The 26,856-nt window shown below is 34.2% G+C and overlaps 1 protein-coding gene across 1 annotated transcript in view; it reads left to right on the top strand.

Moving 5' to 3' along the window:
- Nucleotides 1–26,856, top strand: part of LRP1B (LDL receptor related protein 1B) — a 1,553,318-nt gene that overhangs the window by 1,132,978 nt on the left and 393,484 nt on the right. The window contains exon 35 of the mRNA XM_084892846.1: nt 1,553–1,684. Coding sequence (XP_084748972.1) covers nt 1,553–1,684 — 132 coding nt within the window. The remainder of the gene's footprint in view (nt 1–1,552; nt 1,685–26,856) is intronic.

Below are 26,856 nucleotides of genomic sequence, written 5' to 3'. Positions count from 1 at the left end.
TATCTTTCTGCTTTTTATTTCATAGACTCTACTTCTATCCCAGAGAGCTTTGGTTCTAGAATAATCTTTTTATCCAGTGATTATAACTTAATTTTATTTAAAAAATTTTCAAATTTTATGAGAAACATGTATGTTAATACTAGCATATATTTCATTTTAAATCATATATTCTTGTGATTATGTGCAAGCACTGCTCTCAGTAGCTTAACACATTAATTCACAGAATCCTCATAATAACTTTGTGAAGTAGGTTTCTTGTTCCCTTTTTAGAGATGAGGAAAATGAATCAAAGAAAATTAACCAACTTGTCCAAGTCACACAACTATGCCATAGTGAAGACTTATCTAAACTTAGGAATTTTTTTTTTAGTAAGAAAATCTGCATATATTAACATTTTCTGGCATGTTAGAAAAATGCATAAACTTCATCATGAGGACTTCTGGTAGTTACCTTACTAGTACATATGTGTGCTTATTTTAGGACATACTTCTGGTACTGATCAAAATCTTAGCAAACACTGAGCACTTGGCGTGCTTCTGCTTTTAAAGATATTTAAGAAGTCTATTAGAAAGGAAACTGATACAGTTATCTATAATCAAGACATTATCATTCATATGCAAGGAGATGCTTGGGCTTTTGAGAAGAGGGTGAATTTTGGTTGCAAGGCCAAGTATGCTTCCAAGTATTATCTGCTTCAGTGTTTATGGTTCCCACATGAGCAGCATCTTCCCTACCTTTTAGCAATTCTCATTCTCAGGCCCTTGGGCTGGAGTCCTGGGATTGCCTTTTTTTTTTTTTTTTTTTTTTTTAATATATTTTATTGATTTTTCATGGAGAGGAAGGGAGAAGGATAGATAGTTAGAAACATTGATGAGAGAGAGAATCATCGACCAGCTGCCTCCTGCACACCCCCTACTGGGGATGTGCCCACAATCAATGTACACGCCCTTGACCGAAATTGAACCTGGGACCTTTCAGTCCGCAGGCTGATGGTCTATCCACTGAGCCAAACCGGTTTTGGCTGGGATTGGCTTTTAACAATTCCTCCAGGAGATGCTGGCGTTTCCTCAAGTTCTAGAACAACTCATCCAACCACCTTTTAACTTGTCAGAAATGTAGCATACAATGGAAAAAGGGAAGGTGGATTAATACATGTTATTTTATGAAAGAAATGTGGATTATTAAAAATAGATGGAAGTGTTCTCCTTCCCAGAAGCACCCTCTCGCCTGTCCCCTCCCACCCCTTTTTCCCCCACAGGCACACATCTCCTAACTCCTAAGGGACCCCAGGAAGCTTACAACCAGAGCAGCAATGGACATTGGCGGCTCATCCCAGGCAACCCCCCCAGACCCTCTCCCCAAGGCCCCCTTTTCTCTGAGTTCTTAGTGAGTGAGAGTAGCCCCGCCTAGGCTCATTTCCCCAGCCCCTCCTTGTTTCACTGTCCCCAGCTTTAATAAACATCCTCTAAAATTAAAAACAAAAACAAAACAGTGCTAATGAATGATTTTGATGTTAACTACTCATTTTGGACTTTTTCTTGCTTCCAATTAGGTATAGAGTCATTTCTTATGTACTCTGTCCATGAAGGAATCAGAGGAATACCTCTGGAACCAAGTGACAAAATGGATGCATTGATGCCTATATCTGGAACCGCTTTTGCTGTGGGAATAGATTTTCATGCAGGTAGATACTTTTTTATTCATAATTTATATATAATGTTTTCACTGGCTGTATTAAACACGATGGAAATATAATTAGTCCATCTATACTCTGATAATCAAAATGAGGAATAAGACAGCAAATTAGAGATGCATTTTTAAGCCAAATACATATTGTCCTAAATATGTTTTGCCTGGAAAAAAAAAAAGTGTAATTCTAAAGTTTAGAATTTGATTTGCAAATGAATTAAAACATCATGATTGGCATTTGATTGCTTCATTTTTATTTCTTTTTCCCCCCAAATAAGACTATATATATATAAAACATTTTTATTTTTTACATACTTAAAACATAATATTATTAAAATATTTTTAGGATGTGATTACCTTATATTATAATAGAGGTGGTAGCAAATGAAATCCAAATAATGAAAACAATTAAAAATTCTAAGCCATTTTAAATTACTTTTTAGTTTAGTATGTATCATTTTGAAGTCAGATTTTACATTATTTTCTTGTTTTAACTAACAGTAGAAGAAAGCAGATTTTGCTGTGGCTAATAAAAATAATGTTTGGGAATTGATGGTAGAAACTTTTAAATTTGTTGAAATAAACAAGTGTTTTGATGCTAATTGCTAAATTCAGATATTATAAGCATTTGGATATGCTTTTCTCATAATATTCAAATTTATTCTACCAATGAGGATTTAAACTTATAAAAACAAATGTCTTCATCTCTCACCCAACAAAATCCTATGCTTTCTGAGTTAATGTTTTAGTGCTGAAGTACATGCATGTTCCATATTTTTTTAAAGTCTTAATTATATCTAGTATTACAATAGAAACAAATAGTTATTTGATTTAGGACCTTAAAAAAAAAATCCTTAAGCATTAGCATGCGGGCTTCTAGTAGTAAGCTTATTTTCCCCCAGTTCCAATAATCATGTGTTAATGAAATTATTGGCTACAAATTAATGAATTACTAGGAAACTTTATAAATGGTTCAAAGATGACTTCTCTTTAAAAAAAAATTGTACAAATGTTTGGAATCAAATAGAGATGAACATTCTACTTTTAAAAAAAAGGGTCCCCCCCCCCCCCCCGCCAAAAAAAAAAAAATATGGACAGACTTAGCTTATTTTATTGAATGCTATGTTATTTTTGCCAAAATCACTGTGTGGTTTTTGATCAAACAAAGCTGTTTTATTAAACCTCATTAATCATGAAAGTCTCACTATCCTGCATGCATAATCTACTTTGCCTTTTATTTACATGCATCTTATTTTTAGAATATTGTTACATAGGATTTAGTAAGCACATAACTGAGAAAATTTGAACTTCTTGAAAAGATTTATGTAGATATACATAATGTTTTTACTAAATTCACATCATCCCTTGTTTTAGCTGGTAACACTTATTTGTTTTAAAGAATCTGTAATGATTTTTGAAAGTATTGGATACATTTCTGTGAGGTACAAATATCAAAATAAGGCTTTTGGTCTAACTGTCCTGATTAGATCCTTAGTAAATTTCTTATTTCTTAAAGGGCACTCTGATTATTTGTATAAGTTGATCTCACTCTTCAAGGTTTTATGTTGATCCGGAATGGCAAAGTTTCATATAATGTGCTATGATACAGGATCATTTTATTTGCATTAAATAAGTTCTCTCCCTTTTTCTAAATTCACAATAACTACTAATGTCATGATAAATTATTTTAATTTAAGGTAGGTTTTCTTCTTTACACTTAAATTTACTAGGGTAAAATTAGTTAATCCCATTACATGTTTCAGGTGTACACTAGTATAATACAACATCTGTATATTGCATTGTGTGCTCACCACCAAAAGCCCGGTCTCCTTCCATCTGCATATATATGGCCCCCTTTATTTCCTTCATCCTCTCCTTACCTCCCTTTTCCTCTCGTAAACCCCATACTACTTTTCTATGTCAATGACTTTGTTGCTTTATTAGTTCATTTGTTGCTTTCTGTTTTATATCCCACATATGAATGAAACCACATGGTTCTTGTCCTTTTCTATTGAACTTATTTAACTTAGCATGATACTCTCAAGATCTATCCATGTTTTCACAAATCATAATATTTCATTAATTTTTTTTTATGGCTGAGTAGTATTTCATTGTGTATATGTACCACATCTTAATTATCCAGTCATCCATTGAAGGACACTTAGGTTGCTTCCATATCTTGGCTATTGTGAGTAATGAATGCTGCATTAAACATATATATATCTTTATGAATAAATGTTTCCAAATTCTTTGGGTAGGTACCAAGAACAGGGATTGCTGAACTATATGACAGCTATATTCTTAATTTTTTAAGGAACCTCTGCACTGTTTTCCATAGAGGCTGTACCAATTTACATTTCCATCAGCAATGTATAAGGATTCCCTTTCCTTCATGTCCTCTCCAACACTCGTTATTTTTGCCTTATTGATATTAGCCATTCTGATAGGTGTGAGGTATATCTCATTGTCATTTTGATTTGCTTTTCTCTGATGATAAGTGAAGTTGAGCATCTTTTCATTTGCCCGTTGGCTATCTGTATGTCTTCCCAATGAATTTTTTTTTTTTTTTTTAAAGAAACAGAAAATAATCCTCAAATTTGTATGGATAGCCAAAGCAATCCTGGGGGAGAAAAAAGAACAATGCTGGAAGTGTTACACTTCCCTTACTTCAAATTATACTACAAAGTTACAATAATAAAAACAGGAAGATATTGGCAGAAACATAGATGCATATACCAATGGAACAGAATTGAGAGATTGGAAATAAACCCACCCTTTTATAGGCAACTATTTTCTTTTTACAAAGAAGTAAACAAACAAACAAACAAACATACAATGGAGAAAGGAAAGCCTCTTCAACAAATGGTGTCAATGTAGTTTTTCATCAGAAATATTACCATTTATTATTTAAGACTTCCATGTTCATTTTGTGCCCACCATATTTTAAAATTTCATTTCTGGATAAAAATTATTTTTAAAAACTCTGTTCTAAATATAAAGTTATATAAGCATATAAAATTACAATAGTCATATAAAATTAGAATGTTCAAGAAAAAGTAAGTTAGTAAATTTCCCTAGTGAAGTTAACTTAATAATGTTAATGAATAGTCTGTAGAGCAGATAATTAAGGAATGATTAAGCAAAATAACCAGCTTTTGAAGTCATTAAATGTAAACCTAAGAGGCTAGCAAACTGTGTGCTTAGACAGTGAACCAACTAGATGATGATGATGATGATGATAATGATGATGGAGATATCAAGAGTTTTCAACAACTTTACATACATTTGTGCTTTCATCTCCCTTACAGTCTAATCCTTTACTAATTATGTCTCATGAAAATATATTAGAATCAAAATAACTATCAGCAACTTGATTTATAACTTATTATAGACAATATCCAAGCTCTGCAACTTTGTAGAGTGAAGTTGCTTTAGGGAGGGAGGAAGGAAAATAACTGGATTGCTCCTGAGAGAGATGGAGAAAACAAAATTTAATATGTAAACCTCAATTTTATTTATTATTTTTAACCAAGGGCTTTATGGTTTACCTGATTATATGTTCTCTCTCTATTTTGCAGACATCTTATTTCCTTTTTTTTCTTTAATGACATTTATCTCAGGGATATAATCTCTACCTGTGATTAATCAAATATAATGATGACAAATTGAAAGGGCACAGTTGGCCCTTATTCTAATCATAATGAGGACATGGTGAGAAAAAGGATCACTCATTAAATATAACTATCATAATTTATGTAATACTATTTCATTACCACATTTTCCAAGGAGAGAGAAATATGTTGTTGAAACCTGTACATTTCAGGAGGACAAACAAACCTGAACCTTGCTGGGTTTTGGTCCTAATGAATTAAAGTATTCTGCCGAAAAGGATTTCACACACCAGATGAAGCAATTCTACCTTAGATACTATCCACAGCAAAAAGAAGACCCTGTGGCTAGGTTTAAAATGTTCAAAGCATTCTGATAACTTTCCTGGAAAAGTCTGATTACACTGAAAAACATACTGAACTTTCAAAACCTGTGCCTGCTTGCTGATAGTCTTCCTGATGAATTATTACTGTGTTTGATGCTTTAAACAATATCCTTTCCTGATAAGCAAAGCCTTAAAACAAAACCCATTGCTCTGGTTAGTAATGTGATCTTCAATAAGTAATGCTTTATTCAGTTAACTCACTCCCACCTTGGGGGTATTTATGACTTTTCATAATAATTATATAATAGAATATGACTTGAATAGAGAAACTTCTCCTTAGAGAATGTTATTTATCTATTATTTTCCATCTTTTATCTCTATTGTTTAAATATGAGTTAACCAATTCTGTAACAAATATTGATTACTATCCGCTACCTTTAGGATATAACAGCTCAATTGCTGTGGAGGATAAAGGTAAACAAAGAATGTTTCTGTGGTAATGCATTAAGTGCGTGATCTTATAGAGATTTTTTAAATTGCATCCAAAAATCTTTATTTGAATGTCATTTTTTTGGCACTCACTATGGGGAAATATTCTAATGCCTTTTACACCATCATATAGTGATCTAGCTATTAAGAAATGGAAACACTGAAGTAACATGTCATTATATATCTGTTAAAACCCATGGAATGTATATCACGGAGAGTAAACTCTAATGTAAACTATAGATCCTAATCTAAACCTATGGATATGTCGATGTAGACTCATCACTTGTAGCAAATATACTGGTCTGATGTGAGGTGTTGATAGTAGAGGAAGCTATGTGGGCTGGAGAGGAAAGGGTGTATGGGAACTCTGCTCAGTTTCACTGTGAGTCTAAAACTACTCTACAAAAAAAAACATCTATTAAAATAATCACTGAAGGCTATGTCACAAATTATCTTTGCCATATTGTCACAGTTCAATGTCAGCTATTTACATGAAAGACTCTCTTCGTAATAGTCCCACAACCTTTACATGTAGCTTTTAATGTTAGACCTAGAAGGCACATTTGATAACATCAAATAGCATTCCTTCATGTTACAGATAAGGAAACTGGAACCCAAAAAGATCAAGGGATTGTATAAAAATGAAGTATCCAACTTCTAATTCTGCCATCTTACATTTGTAAGCAATGAAACAAATTTTATTTGGCCATTCCTCTGATCTGATGAAATGACATTGCATTTCTTCAGATTTTGGCTGGTAGAAGATCATGTTTTATTTTGATTTATATACTGAATCCTGTAGCCTTAAAAACCCATTTAATAATTGAAGCAAGTGCCACTCAAGTCAGAGTCTCTTTTTTCTATGCCTGGAAGCTTAAAAAACAGCTATGTGTAAAAATTTTCTAGAAATCCCTTTGTTATCAACCAAGGCCATAGAAAAATTATAGAATTCTTTTTTTATGTCAATAACAGTAATATCTTAAGAAATATACTATTCCTTTGGGATATTTCTTCAATCTTACAAAAAACATTCCTTTGGTTACAAAGTGCATTTCAAGGGCTGATTCAATTTCTTCTTGTTCTTGGGACAGGGAACCAGTCCTTGGTGTTAGCATTCAATCTGTACAGATTGTTCACTATATTTCAGATCATGTGAACAATCTGTATGTTATAGATGGTCATATCCAGTAAATCTTTGAAGATGTGAAGTATTAACTACCACTAGAAAAAACAACAACTTTTATAACATTTTTTGGGAAACAAATATCACAAATATACATAGAATAAGCATTATAGTTTAAGCAACTTATTGGAAATATCTCACAAATATTTTTTGGATAATTCCTGTACCCCAAACCTAAAAAATAAAATAAGGCAAAAAATGGCGAATGTTCTCTTAGACATCTGGATTCTCCAATAGGTAACTCGAAACCAAAAGCCCCAGAAAATTCACATTAATGACCTTTTAAGATTAAAATCTTGGTCAACGTATTTGGGATATATATTATTTTCTCTGTTGAGACAATCAGTTAAGCAAGTCTCATGAAACATCTTTCTCAAGAAGTAAGCTCTTGTCGTGAAATTGAAAAGTCTCAGCACCAGCTTTAGACTAATTTATGTGGGACACATTCAGGCTGTATTTATGTCCCTTTATTTTCCCCTTTCCTGAGTCACTCTGTGCTGATATATTTTTTAGCTGCCCAGTAGTCTCTTTAGCAAAGCTACATTCACAATCTGATACTCTATCTCTACTCTTTTCTTTATCAAAACTCCATTATCAGGAACCCTAATCTCAAAATATTAATTATACTACTTCACAGTAAGTTATTAGTAGTTGCTAAGAAATTGGCAAGTTATTTTACTAAGTGTGTTTGAGCAAAGCCCAGTACATTGATTCAACATGATAAATCCAACTTGTAGGGGTGTCGAACTCAATTAGAGAAGGGGCCAAAATCTAAAATCCAGCCTAAATCGTGGGCCGAATGGTTTACTGAACAGTCATAAACTGACAATGTCATAAACTGACAGTGGAGTGCAGTGATGACAGCGAGGTGTGGGCCACATTGCAAGGCCTGGCGGGCTGGATTTGGCCCGTGGGCCTTGTGTTTGACACGTGAACTAAAGCATCACTAAAGATATCTGAAGAACATATTTTATGCATAATTTAACCTTTTGGGTATTTTTCAAATTATATTGTACTCTATGTCTTAGACAATAGATTGGCACCTGTTTGTTTCAAAAAACTTAACCCTGAGTATCCTGACATATTAAGTGATAGTGAAGAATTCTTTGCCTTAGGTACTTTGATGGTCTTAGTATTAAGTGAAACTTTAACATTGGAAAAGTGTATTTTCTCCATTTTAAGAAAACCAAAAATCTATTAGTCCATTTTTTCTGTTTGAAAAGCTTTGTTTAATAAAATAGCTATGATTCATCTTCTAAGATTGGTGGTCATTAGTTTTTAATCAAGCAGACAATTTCCTATTTAATAGAGAAAAAAAAAGAGTTATTTAATTGATTTTTGGACTGGTCATTATTTATTTGTATCTTTGTCCTTATTCTTATTCAGAGGTAGTAAGTAGTAAGTAATAAGTAGATCCTTTTGAGGACTTGGAAAGTGGACTAATTATTTCTAAGAATTCTTTAGAATATTTAGAACAGGATTGAAGTAGAAAGCCTAGAAATGGGACTAATTATCTGCAAGTGAGTTAAGAAAACAAGGTTTGGAAGAGGAAGAAATTAAAATGACATCATCAAAATACACTTTTATTGAGAGAGAGAGAGAGAGAGAGAAAGAGAGAGAGAGAGAGAGAGAGAGAGACTGACTGATCTGCTGCCTTCTGTCTGACCCCTACTGGGGATCAACCAGGACATGTCTCTGACCAGGAATCAAACTGGTGACCTTTGATGCATGGGATGGAGCTCAATGAACTGAGCCACAAAAGAATCTCTTGAGGAAGATTACATTATTTTAACAATGAAAAAAAAAACACAAAAACTGGGTTTGGAATGAGATACATATGCCAAAGAGAGTTGGTTAGCTTTAGGATGCCTAAATTAAATTCTGTATTCAGAAATTACATTTGGGTTATTGAGATTGACATAAGTCATGAATTGAACAATCAGTAGTGGAGTAATCAACAAGAGACCCTTAATAATTTCATAATGAAAAATTTAATAATATTATATTTATTATTGGGGAAAATATATAGGCAATATGAGGTCTCAGGGTTTTGAAGAATGGTGATTTAAGTATAGGATTATCCCTGCTAAGCTTAGGTGCAGAAGTTAATAGTACAGTTTCATCTGAAAGGAGAATGAGAGAGATGATCATTATCATCATCAGTGAAAGAAGGAAGAGAATGAGGTGAAAAAAATCATTTATTCCACTGTTTATATTAGTTATTTATTATTGTATTAATATAATGAAACTATCAAGATTTAACAATTTTAAGCAACAAATACATATTATCTTATACCTTCTATGGGTCAACTTACATGTGTCATAAGGCTGCAATCAAGGTATTGGCCACACTAAATTTTTCATCAGAAGGCTCAATAGCAGGGGATCCATTTTCAACTGTTGTCCAGATTCAGTTTCCTGTGGGCTATTCAACAGGGGGTCATAGCTTCTCACTGGCTGTTGACCTCAGTTTCTTGTCATGTGAGTCTCTCCATAATATAGTTCACCACATAACTGTCAGCTTTCCCTAGAGCTAATGAGCAATAGAGTTGGAGCACAGACACAAACAAGAAGCCAGACCTTTGCATCCCAATTTAGAAGTGACATGCCATCACTTTTGGCATATTCTGTTTATTAGAAGCTAGGTCTAGCCAGTTCTCAAAGGGAAGTGATGATATTGATCTAAATATCAGGTAGTAGGGATCATTAGTTGCCATGAGGCTGTTTATCACAATATTATTGATATTTTTGTCCATATTATCCTTATATATAACTTTGTAAGAGGCAAATCTTGGTGATTCATTTGGGTTTCCAATGATGCTCCTGTATTGAGAACTTCTGTATTCTGGCTTAAACCAAGTGAGAATGAATTATTGTGAAACACTAGGATCATGGTCTTGCTCTCATTTTGCCTCCAATAAATAGTAAGCCTTGAATACCTACAGAAATCCTCCGGGCAGAAAAAAAAAAAAAGGTGATGCTTAAATTATCTGCCTAATGCTTTTGAAGATGGAATGGGACAAAGCCAGAATTTTAATTTATAAGTACTCCTCAAACCCTAGTTGTATTTATGACACCATGCTAGAGTAAGACCAAAGTGAAGAGAGATTTCAAGAATGAAAGAATGTCTGCCACAATAACACAAAATATGTTATACAAGGTGAAAGCTCAGAGATATCTAACCACTGAGTGTGAGGTTTACAAAGCCAGGCTTCAGAGGAGTGATAGTTGAGAATCCTAAGACAAAGTACCAATGTAGTAGATTTTTGGCAGTGGTTCTTAACTGGGGATGATTGTGTACCCCAGATTATATTTGTCGATTTCTAGAAACATTTCTGATTGTTGTGATTGAAAGGGTGCTACCAACATGTATTGAGTAGAGGCTAAGCAATGCACATAACAGTTTCCCACAAGAAGGAATTATCCATTCCCAAATACTAATAGTGCCGAGATTGAGAAACCAACAGAAGGGCAAGTCTAAGTTGCGTTTTCATTGATTTTGAAGTGTACCCCCGGTTTAGCAACACTAATCTCAGTAATAGCAGACCCAATGTCTTTGTCATTAAGCTACTTTATGTTAACTTGTTCATCTCATTCATTAGTGCCTAGCTTTTCATGTCATGAATTTACCAAATTTGATTTTGCCCATCCATCCAGAAAAATCCTCCAGCAAAAGCCAGCAACTCCATCTCCCCAGCATTTAGAAGTTTGCCAGTATCTGAAAGAAGTCTTCATGTAATATTAATGCTAAATCTTCTATTGACAGCTCTCTGACACCAAATGTCTTTAAGGAAAGCTCTTTAAAGAAATTGCTTGTACTTATCTAGAATTGCCTAGGGGATACAAAAATGTGTAAACACCAGCAGAATTATCTGTAGTTGTTTTCTTTTTCATCACCAATGCAGTCTGACTGTTGACTAATGTTAACTCTGCTTAGAATGAGTTCTAGTATTGCATCAAGTGTCCCTGTTCTAGTTTTGTGGCCAGAAAGAGAGCCCCAAAGTATTTAGCATCAATTGGCAGTTACCTATGTCCACTGTGGTCATAGAGAGTTCACAAGTACTTAGCATCAATTGGCAGTTACCTATGTCCAAGAGCACTTAGCAGATCTTCTAAGGACGCATGCTCTCTTCCATCATTTGCTATTAGCAAAGCATTCTGTTGGAGAATTCATCTAGAATTATGTTTAAAAACAAAACAGAACTTATTTATTTAGTCTAAAATTTTGTTTTATTTATTATTAAATTTCACTGAGGCTTACATGAGAGGAGGTAGATGTAAATTAAGTAGAAAAAAAAAAAACCTCAGATGGAAGCAGAAATGGTACTTGTTAGTGGATTAAATATTAAAAGAGATTACTTTAGGGTTGTAACTCTCTGGTTCTGGAGTGTTTTAAAGAGTTAAACAAACCACCTCTTTAAATAAGGAATTATCTGGGTCCCTTCCAGTTTTTTGTTTTTTTTTACTATTCAACTTCCAATGTTAACAGCTTAAACAGTAACAACCTACATGGGGGTGGTTATTTTTAAGTTAGTACTAAGTTGGAAAGTTATTAATTTGAGATATTTATTTTTAACACATGCATATACAGATAGAAATTTCCTTCTAAGAATTACTTGATCTTACCTCATAAGTTTTGTCATATTGAGTCTTTATTTTTCATTCATTTCAAATTTCTAAGTTTCATTGTAATCTTTTTGTTGTTGACTCAATAATTATTTAGGAGAATGAGGCATTATTTCCCCATATTTGTAATTTTTTTGTTTATTACTGGTTTGTCATTAAACTCCATTGTAATCAGAGAAAATAAATTTATAGGATGTTATCCTTATTGAGTTTGATCTTCTGTTTACTATGAAATCCATATGTTAAAGTTCACTAAATGCTTGCTGACTACTTTAATGTTTTGAGAGTGCATTCTGATATAAATTGCTCCTCACTGATACAGTTCAGTTTTGTGCAGGGATAGTTTCTGAGACCAGTCTTTTTTGAGGTTTTGTAGGACTCCAAGAAGGTTCTTTTTGATTTACATTTCATGTTTTTGTCTGGTCAGCTAGTTGGCTAAAGCCTGTTTAGCTTGTGGCTAAAGCCTCCTCTTAATAGCTTTCAACCAAAATCTTTATTGTTTTAGATAACACTTGGACTTGAACTCCTCCACACTTTGTTTAAAATAGTTACTTTGCAGAGAGTTTTTGAATTTTCTGTTCTTCAGGTCTTTTTCTCCCCCTGGATAACATTTTAGTCACTGAACCTGGTAATAGACAGAATGTTGCCTCTGGATTATCTTTCTTGTTTTGGAGCTTTTGCTCTAAAGGAGAACCTTCCATTTTTGAAGGGGTGGCTGGCAGGCGGTACAGGAGGTGGGAAGGGGAGGAGAGCTGAATGAGGTGGGGAGCCCTTGGTCACTCTGCACGTGTTTAGCCCCTGCAACTTGGACTAAGAGAGTATGGAAAGACTGGTGCCCTGTCTTTCCTGGTGAGAGCCAAGGAGAAAGAGAACCTCATCCTCCTTTCCACTCCTGCCCATCAAGCTCAATTGGGAAGATGAAGGAACTGTTTTTCCCCTCAAGATTTGGTAGATTTTCTTAGTATTCAGTTATTTATTTACCATACACCCTTAGGTAAATTTTGAGATAATTTGATTTTTTAAAATATATAATTTTTACCAGTTACATTTGATTCATTGGGGATCAGGTCCACTATGCTCCTCATGCCAGCATTTGGGAAGCAGACATCTTGCTATTTCCTATTTGAGTCTGTATGAATCATCGGCACTGTTCGAACTCTGTCTGAACAAGCATTTTCATATAATTTATGCAAAAAATAGGAGAACAAATTGGTAAACCTTAATTTAAATAATAAAAAATTTAGAGAGATGACTAATATTGTCTTTATGAAGTGGTATAGGGTTTTGAAGTTTAATTTACTACAGACATTAAATGTGTGCACGAAGATTCCATAATTGGTTATTACAGCTATAAAATTATAATGCACTTAGCTGTAAATTACATAATTTGGCTATACTTTTAAATATTTATCTAAAATTGAAAAAAATGTGTCTATGGCTACACTATTCCAAAATCACAGTGAGGAAATGATTTATTATATACAACATTCTAAAAAAAACTATGACAACAGTAAAATGATCAGTAATTGTCAATAGTGCATGGAAAGCTATGGATGAATAGGTTGAGCACAAAGGATTTTCAGGATAAGAGAAGTACCCTGTGTGATACATAATGTTTGATACATGTCGTTATTCATTTGTCAAATCCATGGAATATACAACACTAAGAGTGAAGCCTAATGTAAACTCTGGACTTTGTGTTATGATGATGTGTCAATGTAGGTTCCTTGATTGAAACAAATGTACCACTCTGGTGTGAGGTTTTGACAGTAGGGAGGTCTATTAAAAAGCAATATTTGATACACTTATACAATTATTCTGGAACAAATTACACACACACACACACACACACACACACACACACACACTGTTCATTAGAGAATAAATGTTGAAACATAGCTCTTTAATTATTTATTTAATATGATTAGACTTAGTACAGTTCTGTCCATTCACTGGTTGTTTAGTATTCTTACATAATATGTTTTTCTATTAAGATTATTCTGTAACAATACACTCGTTCTGCTTCTGTTGCTACTACGTGTTTCCCCGAAAATAAGACATCCTCCGAAAATAAGACCTACTTACAGGTTTCCTTCTGAGTGAAATATAAGGCATCCCCCTGAAAATAAGACCCCCCTAGGCTAAACATGAGAGATTTGGTCCACTGATTCTGAAAAAAATGGAGTCACAAGAAATTCACCAGGAAATTCAGGAATTGGATTGTTATGATGATGTTCCAGAAGATGATGACATGATTGTCATTAAATTAATGAGTAAATTCTTGATACTGTAGGATTCACAATTTTTCTGGTTTGTGTTGACAACTACAATACCGCACTACTGTACTGTATACAGGTAATAAATTTCCTTTATTTTCATTTAACAATAAATGTTTACTGTATTCTTCTTCATGGAAAAATAAGACATCCCCTGAAAATAAAACCTAGCGCATCTTTGGGAGCAAACATTAATATAAGACACTGTCTTATTTTCGGGGAAACAGGTATATATGTCTCTTATATGGGCATTAGTTTATTCTGTTGCAATTAGTAATGGTTTTCTGAGACTCCAATTGTGGTGTAGCTTTGCTCATAGAAAGACTACAGAGAGGACAATGAATCTGAGGGACACAATTAAGAGTAGCATGGTTTAAAAATCTTTCTCCTAGTAGAGAATCTCTCTTTCTTGGCAAATGTGGAATATCAAAGTTTGATTTTATTAATGGAAATGCTCTATCCTTAAACTGGAAGATATATCTCTCAGGTGTGCGGCAAGTATTTGAAAGGAAACTTGAAACTATGAGCTTCTTGGCATCAGTTGTACTTGAAGATTTTCTGGGAGGAAATAGTTTTTAGATATTATTTTTATATCTTTATATCAATTCAGATACCATGGAATGAAATTTAAAGATAAAATTATACTTCAAAAAACCATGATGGAAAATTTGAGAATCGTAGTCATGTTTATCATCAAAAGGATTTTTGAACACAAATTTCTTCAACTTTGAAAAACAATTTTCATTTATGTTCATCCAGACCACTTCTATTCCCATATATTTTACGGAGATCTCAACTGAACATAATGACCTTCTAAAAATATTAGATTTTTACATTCAGGTCACAGATTGGTGTCAGAAATGTTTCCAGTTTACTGGGAAAATATGCCCCATCCCAAAGAGATATTTCAAGGTACCCAAACACTGCTTATTTAGGGCCATCTAGATATTAAAGTATCTTTGCATATTTACAGTCACACTTTGGGGAGATTGAGAAATTCAGCATGGACATTTCTCTTGTGTTTGTGTCATTTTCCTTTTGTGTGAAATAATTGAAGCACATAAAGTGAAGAATTTAAAGGCAGGCTCACATCACAATACCAATAATTTATGAGGTTGAGATTGACAAATGATGTGCCCTCGCAAGCTTTAGCCTTTGTGGATTTAAGTTTTCCAACTGATAAAATGCAGATAACTCTGTTAGAAGACAGAAAACAGCTGCCTGGTGTCCATGCTTTGTTCAATAAGCTTCCCTATACTGGAAAGCCATCTATTTACGAAAAGCCATCATAACATATTTTGCCTAGATAAATGTGGTTTATGAATATTTAATAAGAACATCAGGATAACTCATTATGTATTAAAACAGATATAAAACTTGAAATCAGAATGGAGTGGTTGACTTTTTATATATTTGTTTATACTTGGATTCCTTCCATTTGACCTTGGCAGATTCTCCAGGTTTCATTGTCCTCACCCTAACTGATATATGGGGTATGCTGGAGTTCAAGCAGGTTAATTTTTGTTTTTTAAGACAATTTGCCACTGGTGATATTGATCTTCTCCATTAGTCAGTTACTATCAGATGGATCATCAAGACCAAAGATGGACATGCAAAGCAGTATTACATTATTAAGACTCAACATTTTATATGAATTGATAATGTACTAAGATACATATATTTTACATTACAAACTCTTTTTAATCTTAGCAATAGTAATGCTTTTTCAGCTCTTGACATCACAACTGCTGTTTGAAATGTAAGTGGGCCATGCTAATCATTATGTTGTGAAAGAGAAAGACTAAATAGCAGGGAACAATCAACCTGAGGGTTGCATTTGTAATCACACATAATCCTTAATCTTGAAAAATGTGATCATTTGCTGCCTTAGAGACTTTATAACAAGCATGTCAAACTCAAATGCTAACACAGTCCAAATAAAGAGGCATGCAACTGTAGGCCGTGAGTTTGACATGCCTGCTTTATACTCTTCTTGAGTTCCTTGTTCCCTGAAGTTCTTTTCTATCCCAAAGTGTCACCATGTGTTGTAGCTGTCTCAGATCACTTCCGAGCTATTCCATTATCCATTTAATTAAAGACTGAGAGACTTTCTGAGATGAGACTTTAGAGATTATCTAATACAACATAACCATTTTTCATATAAGATAAAGGAGATTTTATGAAGGCAGATGTCACAGAAACAGGGAAGTGCCTGAGAAACTCTAACTGGGCCAATCCCAGCTGAGTTTTCCCAGACTGGTGAGAGAGTGGGCTTCCACAGGGGCACTCTCCTAGCTTCCTGCCCATCTGAGCTGATGTCAAGCAGGATATAGACCACTGTATGCATTCAAAGCAGTATGGGTTGGTTTTGGTCACTATGTTTGAGATGGTTGTTTACAGATTTAGGAATTGGCAGAGAGGCCAAGAATGCTGATGTGACTTGCTCAAAGATGCACAACTGTGACAGGACCAGTTATAGATTACAATGGTGTTTTGATTCGGTGTTTAATGCTTTTTCTAATCCACCACATGTTTGCTTTTATTCCCTAAAACATTGGGATGCTGCCATATTTTGTTTAATTTTGTATGAGGCTATTTGAAAGTAAATAGCAGTTCTTTGATTTTTTTTTCTTTATTGCTACCGTAGATTCATGTTTCTATGAACACAGCTTTACCTTGAAAATAAAGACCAAAATACTTCCCTTTAATTATATAGCATAAAATGACTTCATTTTTTTCTGTGGATGGCAAAACCCTAACAGCTCTAACAAATAATAAGAAACACACAACCTGTCCTCAAATGCATTTGGTGAGAAAATAAATGCTCAAATTCAGGGAGAAAACAAACACCTGGCTCTCTTGTGTGCATTTGTGAATTCAGAATAATCACAACAAAATACAGAATTAATCACAAGTTAACCTTGTGGAGCATAACTTGCATTGTTTCCAGATCATTATCAATGCTCTGAGCATTGAAACTTTTCAACTGTGATTCAAGCTAAATTGGTTTTAATAATTTCATCCTAGGTGACTGACATAATAAAAGAATTAGAGAAACAGCCTGGAAAAATTATAGTTTGATCAAGTAGTAGATAAAATAAGTTATTTATTTATTAGATGAATAAGCTTTTTAGCTAAAATTTTGACTTAGAAGTGGTTGATTTTTTTTTTTAACTAGCTTTTTTATTTTTAGGGAAGGCAATCAGCTTTTTGCTAACTATAAATAGGTTGGGAAAATGGAACTTATATGGAAGAATTGAAGGAATGCTGAAGAGTCTCTTCTATTTACAAATTTCTTTAATCCTTAAAACAAAATAAAAACAGTAAAACATCATTATCTGCAGAAGGCCCATTCAACTATTTATTAATTAAATGTAAAATGAATATCATATTAACACAAGGCTTCCCACAGATATAATGCAACCTCACAGCAATCTTATGAGATAAGCTTTATTCTTATTTTAAGGATTTGTAACCCAGGTGCAGAGAGGTTTAATACCTCCTTCAAAGTCACATATCTGATACACTGTAGTGCCAGAATAGATATCTAGTTCTCTCCTGCCTCTCGTATTTATTTCTCTTTCCACCCTATCAAATTCTCTCAGCTAAACAGTGAAACTTATTTAATCCCATCATTCTTTTATGTCTGATGAAAAGGTATAAGTTAAATGTATGGTCACCGTGAGCAAATGAGACACAGGCAGATGTTTCTTATGAAAGATAGAAAAATGACTTGTGTGAGGGATTGGGGGACAGGACTGTGAGGCATCTGGATTCAGAAAGAAGATACTTTATGAAATGGAGCCAATCTGATAAAGGGCAAAAAATGAGAAAGGGAGAACAGGAGAATGAACTCTCAAAGTGGGATGCATTTAAAAAACAAGAAACTATAACTTAACCTGACCAGTGTGGCTCAGTTGGTTGGAGATTGTCCTGTGCACTGGAAGGTCACAGGTTCAAAGCCCAGTCTGGTCACATACCTAGGTTGTAGTTTTGATCCCCTGATTGGGATGCATGTGGGAGGCAACCAATCGATAATCATTTTATCTCTCTCTCACATCAACCTCTCTTTCTCTCTCTCCCCCCTTCCTCCCTTTCTAAAATATCAATAAAATAAAAACAATAACTACAAAAAATGTCTTATCTTTTTTTAAAACTTGTTCTAGGGATAATTATATTTTTAAGAAAATAAATACATTTTTGTTGTTAATTGGACAGAGGAAAGCCATTGCATAATGATTTTTAAATTATTAAAAAGTTGCTTGTTCAAATTACCGTAGATAGGTTATTTTTACTTTGTGTGGCCGCAGTGCTCCAGGGTCCTCCCACTAGGGTTTGGCTACTTCAGTCAGTGGGTTCTGGATCTGAAAATTAGGTCAGGTCTGAGATCTGAGCAGGGAAAAATGCCTTCTTCTTGGGAATCCCACCCACTGGCTCCTGCTCCTCCTTCACTGTGCTTGGGGCTTGTAAATGGTAAGCAGCATCTTTGTTGGCTGCCAGTTTACTTTTGGCCTTAGGAGCACCAGGCTACGGTAACATTCCCAATACTCATGCAGGTTAAGCCTCCTGGCCTGTACCTTCAATCTTACCGGTATGGAAATCACAGCCTCTTGGTTTCTGGTAGTCAAACATAACAGACTTCCTCTTTTAAACTGGAGGAAGATAGGGAGAAAACATCATAACCATGGATATTACTAAGCTGAGCTCTGTTCTGGCCCCTTCTAGTATCATCTAGGTTTGACAGGCACAACCAGACTACATTCTTGGTGGTTAGGCTATCTCTCTCACCTTATAAAAGGCTTATGACCTCAGCCTTACAGGTGAACCAGGCTGAGGAAGAGAGGTGGGAATTGAGAAAAGGAAGAAAGACGGGAGAGCATGATTGGGAGGGTTGAGAGTCATTGACCAACTGCAGTGACTTTATTAACTGTGTAATGCCTTTATACACAAATACTTGAATAGGAGGGCTGTCAAGAGGAATGTACTCTTTGTTCCTCTTAATGTCTAAGTGAGAGATAAAGCAGAAGAGCAAATTCTTGGTTTTGCAAATCTCAGTAAATAGTTACAGAGTTCTTGGTAAGCCACGAAAGGTTGCTCTCTTTCTACAAAGGTTGCTTTCATTCTATTGATAACCGCCATCCAATCAAGTCTGGGAAAACTGTGTGGGTAGGGGTCCGAGCCTTGCTAGTCCCTTCGGGTGCAAAGACCATGTCAGCCTATACCGAGCCTCCAACAAATTCCAACCTGGGGGTATGGTTCCCCACACCAATAAGCAATTCTCTGACTCCAGCCAGGTTTCCTACTGTTTAGCTCAACTCTGACACTATCTACCTGGAGAGGAGAGTGAGACTGGAAGCTCTAACTTTCTAATCACATGGCTGGTTCTTCTGCCAACCAGCCTCATCCTTCGGTGCTTTTCTAGAAGTCGCCTCATTCAGATAACAACAGGCATCTTTATGCTCTAGTTGCTAAGGAAATTCCAAGGGCTTGGGGACCTCTGTGCCAGAAACAGGGACAAAAGCAAATATATTATTTGCATTATAAATCACAATATCATACCACTCTATTCCCATCAGTTTTGGCAAATGGTTAGTCTTCTGAAGCCAACCATGGAGCACAATCCTTTAGTAGATTTTCTTTATTTGCATAATGTATATCTGCATACCAACTTCCTTCTCTTATCTTCTTTATTACTTCTTCCATCTGCTAGAGCAGATCAGGTGTTTCTACACGGAGCACCGCATATTTTCCGCATGCCTTTAAGAGCTACCCTCACGGAGATTTTGCTCCACACGCTGAGTCCTTGCCAGACTGTTACATCCCAAATGGCACAAAAGTGCTCCCAAGCAAAAAGGACCCTTACTTATCCAGTCTTGTATTCCAGCTCCTCTTGATTAAGCACCTTGAAAATTCATTCCCAGGAGGTACTTCCCAACTCTTGCTGTGATGCTGGTTATTCTTTCAGCTCTCTTGGTACGTAATGTCTTTCCGCCCTTGCGAGGCCCAGCAATTCCCCAGCTGAATTACATTAGGCTTTAAAAAAATTCCATTAGCATTTATTTTATGCTGAATTCACTCCCGGGCCATATGTTTTTGTTTCTTCAGTTTCTTTTGGGATATCTTTTCCTTCTGTACAACTTCCTCTTCTGCTCAGGAGTAATCTGCTCATCTTCAGTAAAGATCATCTCAACATGGCAGGGATAGGTCAAGCCAACCATGAGATCTGTCAGTTCTGTGGTATCTTGGGAGCTTTGTTAACTTGGATGTGCTCAAAGACCTGACCTAAACCCTGAATTTAGCATTACTGTCTGAATTTTTAAGCGTGTGCAGCAAAAAATTAGCATCTTTTTTGGGCCACTGACCCTGTGACCAGCCCCACCTTTGGCCTGGGCACATCTATCAACTCCACTATCAAAACAACCATTTTCAGAAGACATCTCAAGTTGCTTTTGGAAAGACCTATATTGCTTTTAAGCATATTTACCAGCCTAGTGGCCAGAAGAGGAAGTGGGTATATCTCCTGAGGGGGGTACCTGTTTCTACAACATCTTTCAGCACAAGGGAGGTGCCAGCCTTTACTAGGGAGAAGTACAAGGACATATGTTTCAGGAACCAACACTCTTAGAAATATCTACCCAGATATCCTCATTTTTTATTTTAGTATCAAGGTCTTAACAAGCTGCTCTCTGATTTTAGAATGGCAGACTTGCCTTTGCTGAATATTTAAACATCTCTGGAACTCTAAGTATTGGATCTTCTGTTTGTTGCTCAACTGTGTCTGCTCCTCTACTGCATCTTTAAAATCTCCCCAAACCGACTCACACATTTAGTCTGAACTGCTTGTTAATAGCTCTCAGTTCTTTGTTGTTTCTCTGCAGTGCATCATGATAATGTGGCAGTTACCAGTCAACTCTTCGTAGTGATTTTTTTCTTCCACATTTTTCAAATGCATGAATCATGCAAGAACATTCTTTTTTCCAAAGGTGTTTTCCCAGGTCATTTTTCATGATATCTTTAGCATTTGAATATTACATTCCAAGACTTGTCCATGCCTCACATATTATATTATCTTTGCCTATTGTGTAAAGAGTGAGCCAGAACCAGGGTCCAGTCTTACCACTTATTTTCTTTGGATTGCTCCTGTCACTACTTGTGCTAGCTTGGGTCCTCTGAGAAATGAAACTAAGACAGGATTTGATATGTAAAAGTCTTATTGAAGAAAACACCTGTGAGGAAAAAAAAATTAGAAGAGTTGTCAGATTCACATCTATTTGTATTTATACCCCCACTGTAATTTAAAAAGCCCCTTCAAAGTAAAAATGTACTCAACTAGAGCTTGTTTTCAATTTGTCTGCCCATTGAATTAGCACAAAACCATGTGTTACTGTTTATTGTCCTGTGAGTTTCATTCTATAGTGTGGGCAATCAGACCAGCAGAGTAGGACAGTTGGGAGGGACCAGTTGGGTGGGGGGTGGTAGTGGCCATTTTTGTATGTTGGAGTGATGGTCAATTTGAATATTACCTCATTATTATATAGGATATCAAATTGGGTGAATATATTATACCTTATTTCTCCATTCTTTCATTGATGAATGGCTGTATATATTTCTGATTGTGGTTCTTATGAATAAAGCTTTTAACTTTCTTCTACATAGAATTTGTGGACATAATTTTTATTGTTTAACTCTATGACCTAATCACCAAATTTTATACATTCAGATAAAACAAAAGCAACAAAATAAGACATATATTGTAAAGTTTATGTGATGAAATTCTCCATCACATGTGTATTTAATAGTCTTTTTAATGGCATATACTCAATTTGAAGTTCCACTTAATCACTTACTAAATTTCCTGAAACACTGGAGTTTTCCTTTTGTGGACTCTATCTAATTATATACTAGTTTTCTTTTTAAGATCTAAGAGTCACAAACCCAAACATAACATAACATAACATAACATAACATAACATAACATACATCTAAAGAGAGAATTGTTATATTCTTACTTTGATATTTGAAAACATTTCAAGTTAACTATTCAGAACAAGTCTTTGTCTTTGATCTACCCTATTTAAGATGTTCTATCACAGACTTTCTAAATCCATTTCATTTGTATTCTCACTGAATCAAGATTTATTTTTTACAGAATTTATTGGGATGACACTGGTTAATATAATTATATGGGTTTCAGTTGTACAATTCAATACATCATCTATATATTGTATTGCGTGTTCACCACCCCAAGTTTTTTCCATCACCATTTCCTAAGATACCTTTAAAAATCTACTTGGAATGTATTACATTTTTTAAAATGTCTGATCCTAGCTCATTAATTTTAAAAATTAAATTACATCTCTATATATTTACCTAATAATGCAAGCTGATAAAAGGATCTAAGTTTTTCCAACTTATTATGGTTTTCTAATATATTTAACCTGTCATCAGCATGAGCATGGTCTAATTGAGATGAAAAATCAGCACTTGCCTGAGTTTCTATTAGACTCTATATATTTTTAGTAAACCTACTTCTGATTCTGCTCAGAAAGAGAATATGATAATTTCTACTATGTACCCACCAATGTCAAATTAATATAAATACTACCTTTACTTCCAGATTTGTTTGCAAGTTTGTTTTATGCTATTTCTTGAGTACTAAAATGGAAATTTGTAGTTAATATAGTACCGGTCAAGAAACATTTTGCTGAAATTGTCAAAGTTTCTTAGTTTTCTCCATGGGTATAATAATGAGAATGCCATCCAATTAAATTTATTAAATCTGAGAGGATTTTTATATATTTTATTGTCATAAAAGGTTCTGAATATGGCTAGGAATGATAATTAAAATTAAAGTGCGGACTATTCAGTCTTGTGGAACATATTTTAAAATGTTACCAGATTAAATTAATAATTTATCTATATATCATTATATATCTATTAGAGGCCTGGTGCACAAAAATTCTTGCATTCGGGTGTGGGGGTGTGTCCCTCAGCCCAGTGTGCACCCTCTAGCAGTCTGGGAGCCCTCAAGGGATGTCCGACTGACAGCTTAGGGAGTTGGCCTAAGCCGTTAGTTGGACATCCTTAGTGCTGCCATGGAGGTGGGAGAGGCTCCTGCCACACCTTCTGCGCTTACCAGCCGTGAGCCTGGCTCTGGCTGAGTGGTGTTCCCCCTGTGGGAGCACACTGACAACCACAAGGCAGCTCCTGCATTGAGCATCTGCCCCTTGGGTGGTCAGTGTGTGTCATAGTAACCCATCATTCCACCATTGGGTCAATTTGAATATTAGCTTTTTATTATATAGGATATATGGATGGATGGATGGATGGACGGATGGATGGATGGATGGAAAGAAAGATAGATAGATGATAGATAGATAGATAGATAGACAGACAGATAGATATAAAGAAGAGTATAATGAACCCTATACTTATCACCTGTTTCAATTCATGACCAATTTGTTTCATCAAATTCATGCAGTTCTGACATTATATAATTTCATTATTGAACTGTGCTAAACAATATGAGACAAATTATCATTTTGTGTATAACTTATCAAACATTGCTATAATTTTAAATATTCAAAATTTCAAAAAATGCTTTGACTCATGAGCTTAACCTTTATAAAATCACATTTTGCTCATTTAACATATAGTGCAATTTATTATAAAATTATACTTATGATAACTACATACTGCCACCTGATTTTGATATTTTTGCCAAAGAAGGGAATATATAGTTCCATAAATAAGGTACTCAATGAATATTTGTCATTTAGCTGATTAAATCATCAGCTAGATCATTGCTACCTTATGAAATTATTTCTTACATTATCAGAAAATTATTTTTTATCTTTTCTTTGCTTTAGATAATATTCTGCTTGCTTTTAATTTCTTCACCATTTTCCTGATTCTATTTGTATTCGTGTTAATTAAATATCAATATTTATTCAATTACATGCATGGGAAGCTGGAGATAGAAATGGCGAATACAAGATGAATGAAAACCAGTTTTAATCTACTGGGAAGGAAGATGCATAAAAAGTGATCTTCACATTAAGTGCAACTATAAAGATATAAAGATAAGCACAGGTTGTTATGAGAAAAATAAACAGAATAATGACCTAGATTGAATAGTCAAAAGGCTTTCTGGATGAGAGAGACATGACTCTTAGTCTCTGAATAGTTTTCTGGGTAAAGAGGTACAGGAAAAACAACACGAGGAAAGGCATAGAGATGAGAAATGATGTGATAGGTGTATTCAAGGGCAGGAGGGCAACTACAGATAGGGTCTCCTGAAATAATGTGAGTTACTTCTTCCTTTCCTATTTGATTTGAATGCCTTCTATTTCTTTATCTTCTTTGATTACCGTGGCTAGACTTCCAATACTTTGTTGAATAGAAAGGGTGATAATAGCATCCTTGACTTATTCCTGATCTTAGAGGAAAGTTTTCAGCTTTTTACTACTAAGTACATATTAGCTGTGAATTTGGCATACTTTGTTATGTTGAAGTATGGACCTTGCATACCTATCTTGTTGAAAGTTTGTATTGCAAAAGATATTGAATTTTGTCAAATGCTTTGTCTGCATCCCTGTGATAAGTTCCATGTGGTCATTGTGTAAATAAATACTATTCATGTATTACTGAATCTGGTTTACTAACATTTTGTTGAAATTATTTATAATTGTTCCTTAAGGATATAGGCCTGTTTTTGTTGTTTGTAGTGTCTTTGGTTTTGGTATCAGAGTAATGTTGGCGTCCTAGAATGATTTGAAAGCATTAATTCCTCGTTAATTTTTGAAAATAGTTTAAGAAGGATAGGTATTAATTCTTCTTTAAATGTTTGGTAAAATGCACCCGTGAAGCCATCTGGGCCTGGAATTTTATTTGTTGGGAGAAATTTTTATTGCTCTTTCAATTTCATTGCTAATAATTGGTTTATTTAGATTTTCTATTTCTTCTTAATTTAGTCTTGGGAGGTTATATGCTTTTAGGAATATATGCATTTCTTCTAGGTTGTCAAATTTGTTGGTATCTAATTGTTCATACCGTAGTAGTTTTTCATAATTCTTTCTATTCCTATGGTGTTGGTTGTAAATACTCCTCTTTCATTTATTATTTTATTTTTGGGGTCTCTCTCTCTCTTTACTTGATGAATTTCTTGATTTTTTTCCTCCAAATAATTTAGTTTATTTATCTTTTTGATTGTTTTTAATTTTTTAATTTTGCTTATTTTCTCTTCGATCTTTATTATTTCTTTCCTTTTATTTACTCAAGTTTAGTTTTTTCACCTTTTATCAGTTCCTTTAGGTGCATTGTTAGATTGTTAATTTGGATTTTTTCTTATTTCTTAGAGGTGATCCTGTAAAGCTATGAACTTTTCTTCTATAATGGCTTCATCCTATTTTCAGTTTTCTCAAGGTGGTTTTTGATTTTCTGTTCCACTTCCTCTTGATCCATTGGTTGTTAGTTCTTATTTGTTATGCTTTTTCAATTTCTTCCTATGGTTGATTTCTAGTTTCATGCCATTGTGTTTGGAACAGATGCTCGATATGTTTTTAATCCTCTTAATTTTGAAGCTTGTTTTGTGGCCTAATATGTAACCCATCCTGGAGACTGTATCATGTGCAGTTGAAAAACAATTTTGTCCTCTGTTGTTTTTGGAATAAATGTTTTAAGATATCTATTAAGGGTATCTGGTCTAATGGGACGTATAATGCCCTTATTATTAATTTTCTGTCTACATGATTTATTAATTGATGCAAGTAGGTATTAAAATTGCTACTATTATTGTATTACTGTGAATTTAAGCCTGTATGTTCATTAATATTTGTTTTATATACTTAGGTGTTCTTATTGGGATTTTAAATCTTTGTAACATGTGACATTTTGACTTTTTGGTGGCTAGAATGCATAGTCATGCTTGATCATTGATTCACTGAGCTTTTGTGGCCATACACTCCAAACTATTGCACTGGATTCTGTGAAACTAACTAGGAAGGTTATATAGAGCCTTCCTAATGTATTCCCAATATAGGCTGAGGAAAAACTACAACTTTACTATAAAATGATAGGTAAAGTATATGGCTTCTAAGTATTTACAAGAGGTTTGGGTGATTGATTTTCCTGGATGATTGAAATGGCTTCTTGGCAATTTTATAATACACTCAATAAAAATTATTAATTTAGATACTTATTAATTTTTAGCAGGACTTGTTCTGAAAAAAAAATTGTGTTGTTTTTTTCTGAAAGACTTAGCAGAGCACAATTATATACTGATTTGTTGTCACATTAGCTATGACTCAATCATAATAAAGAAAATTATATTATTTTCAAACTAGAAAATAATCATATTATAAGTCTTGTTTGTATTTGTAACCTGAGAATTAAATGATATGCATTTAATTATCATTGAGAACATAAATTTTATTGATTATTTAATAATGTTAATAATTTATTATTATCCTTAAAAATTATTTTTGACCTGCCATGAAGTACAATAAATATTAATAATTTTAAGTACTTTTTAGAGCAAGTTTTCTGTGTAACTTTTAATTTTAAGCTTTATTTTGCATTTCGGAAAATGTGTGATTCCACTGCATAGCCAAATCTTTTAACTTTTAATATAACAAATTCATAAATAGTGACTTTGAAAT

The sequence above is a fragment of the Pipistrellus hanaki genome (genome assembly GCF_964339955.1).
Source record: "Pipistrellus hanaki genome assembly, chromosome: 8".
NCBI classification, from domain to species: Eukaryota; Metazoa; Chordata; class Mammalia; order Chiroptera; family Vespertilionidae; genus Pipistrellus; species Pipistrellus hanaki.
The sequence above is the reverse complement of the archived record's forward strand: the minus strand, read 5'-3'. Positions and strand labels throughout refer to the sequence as shown.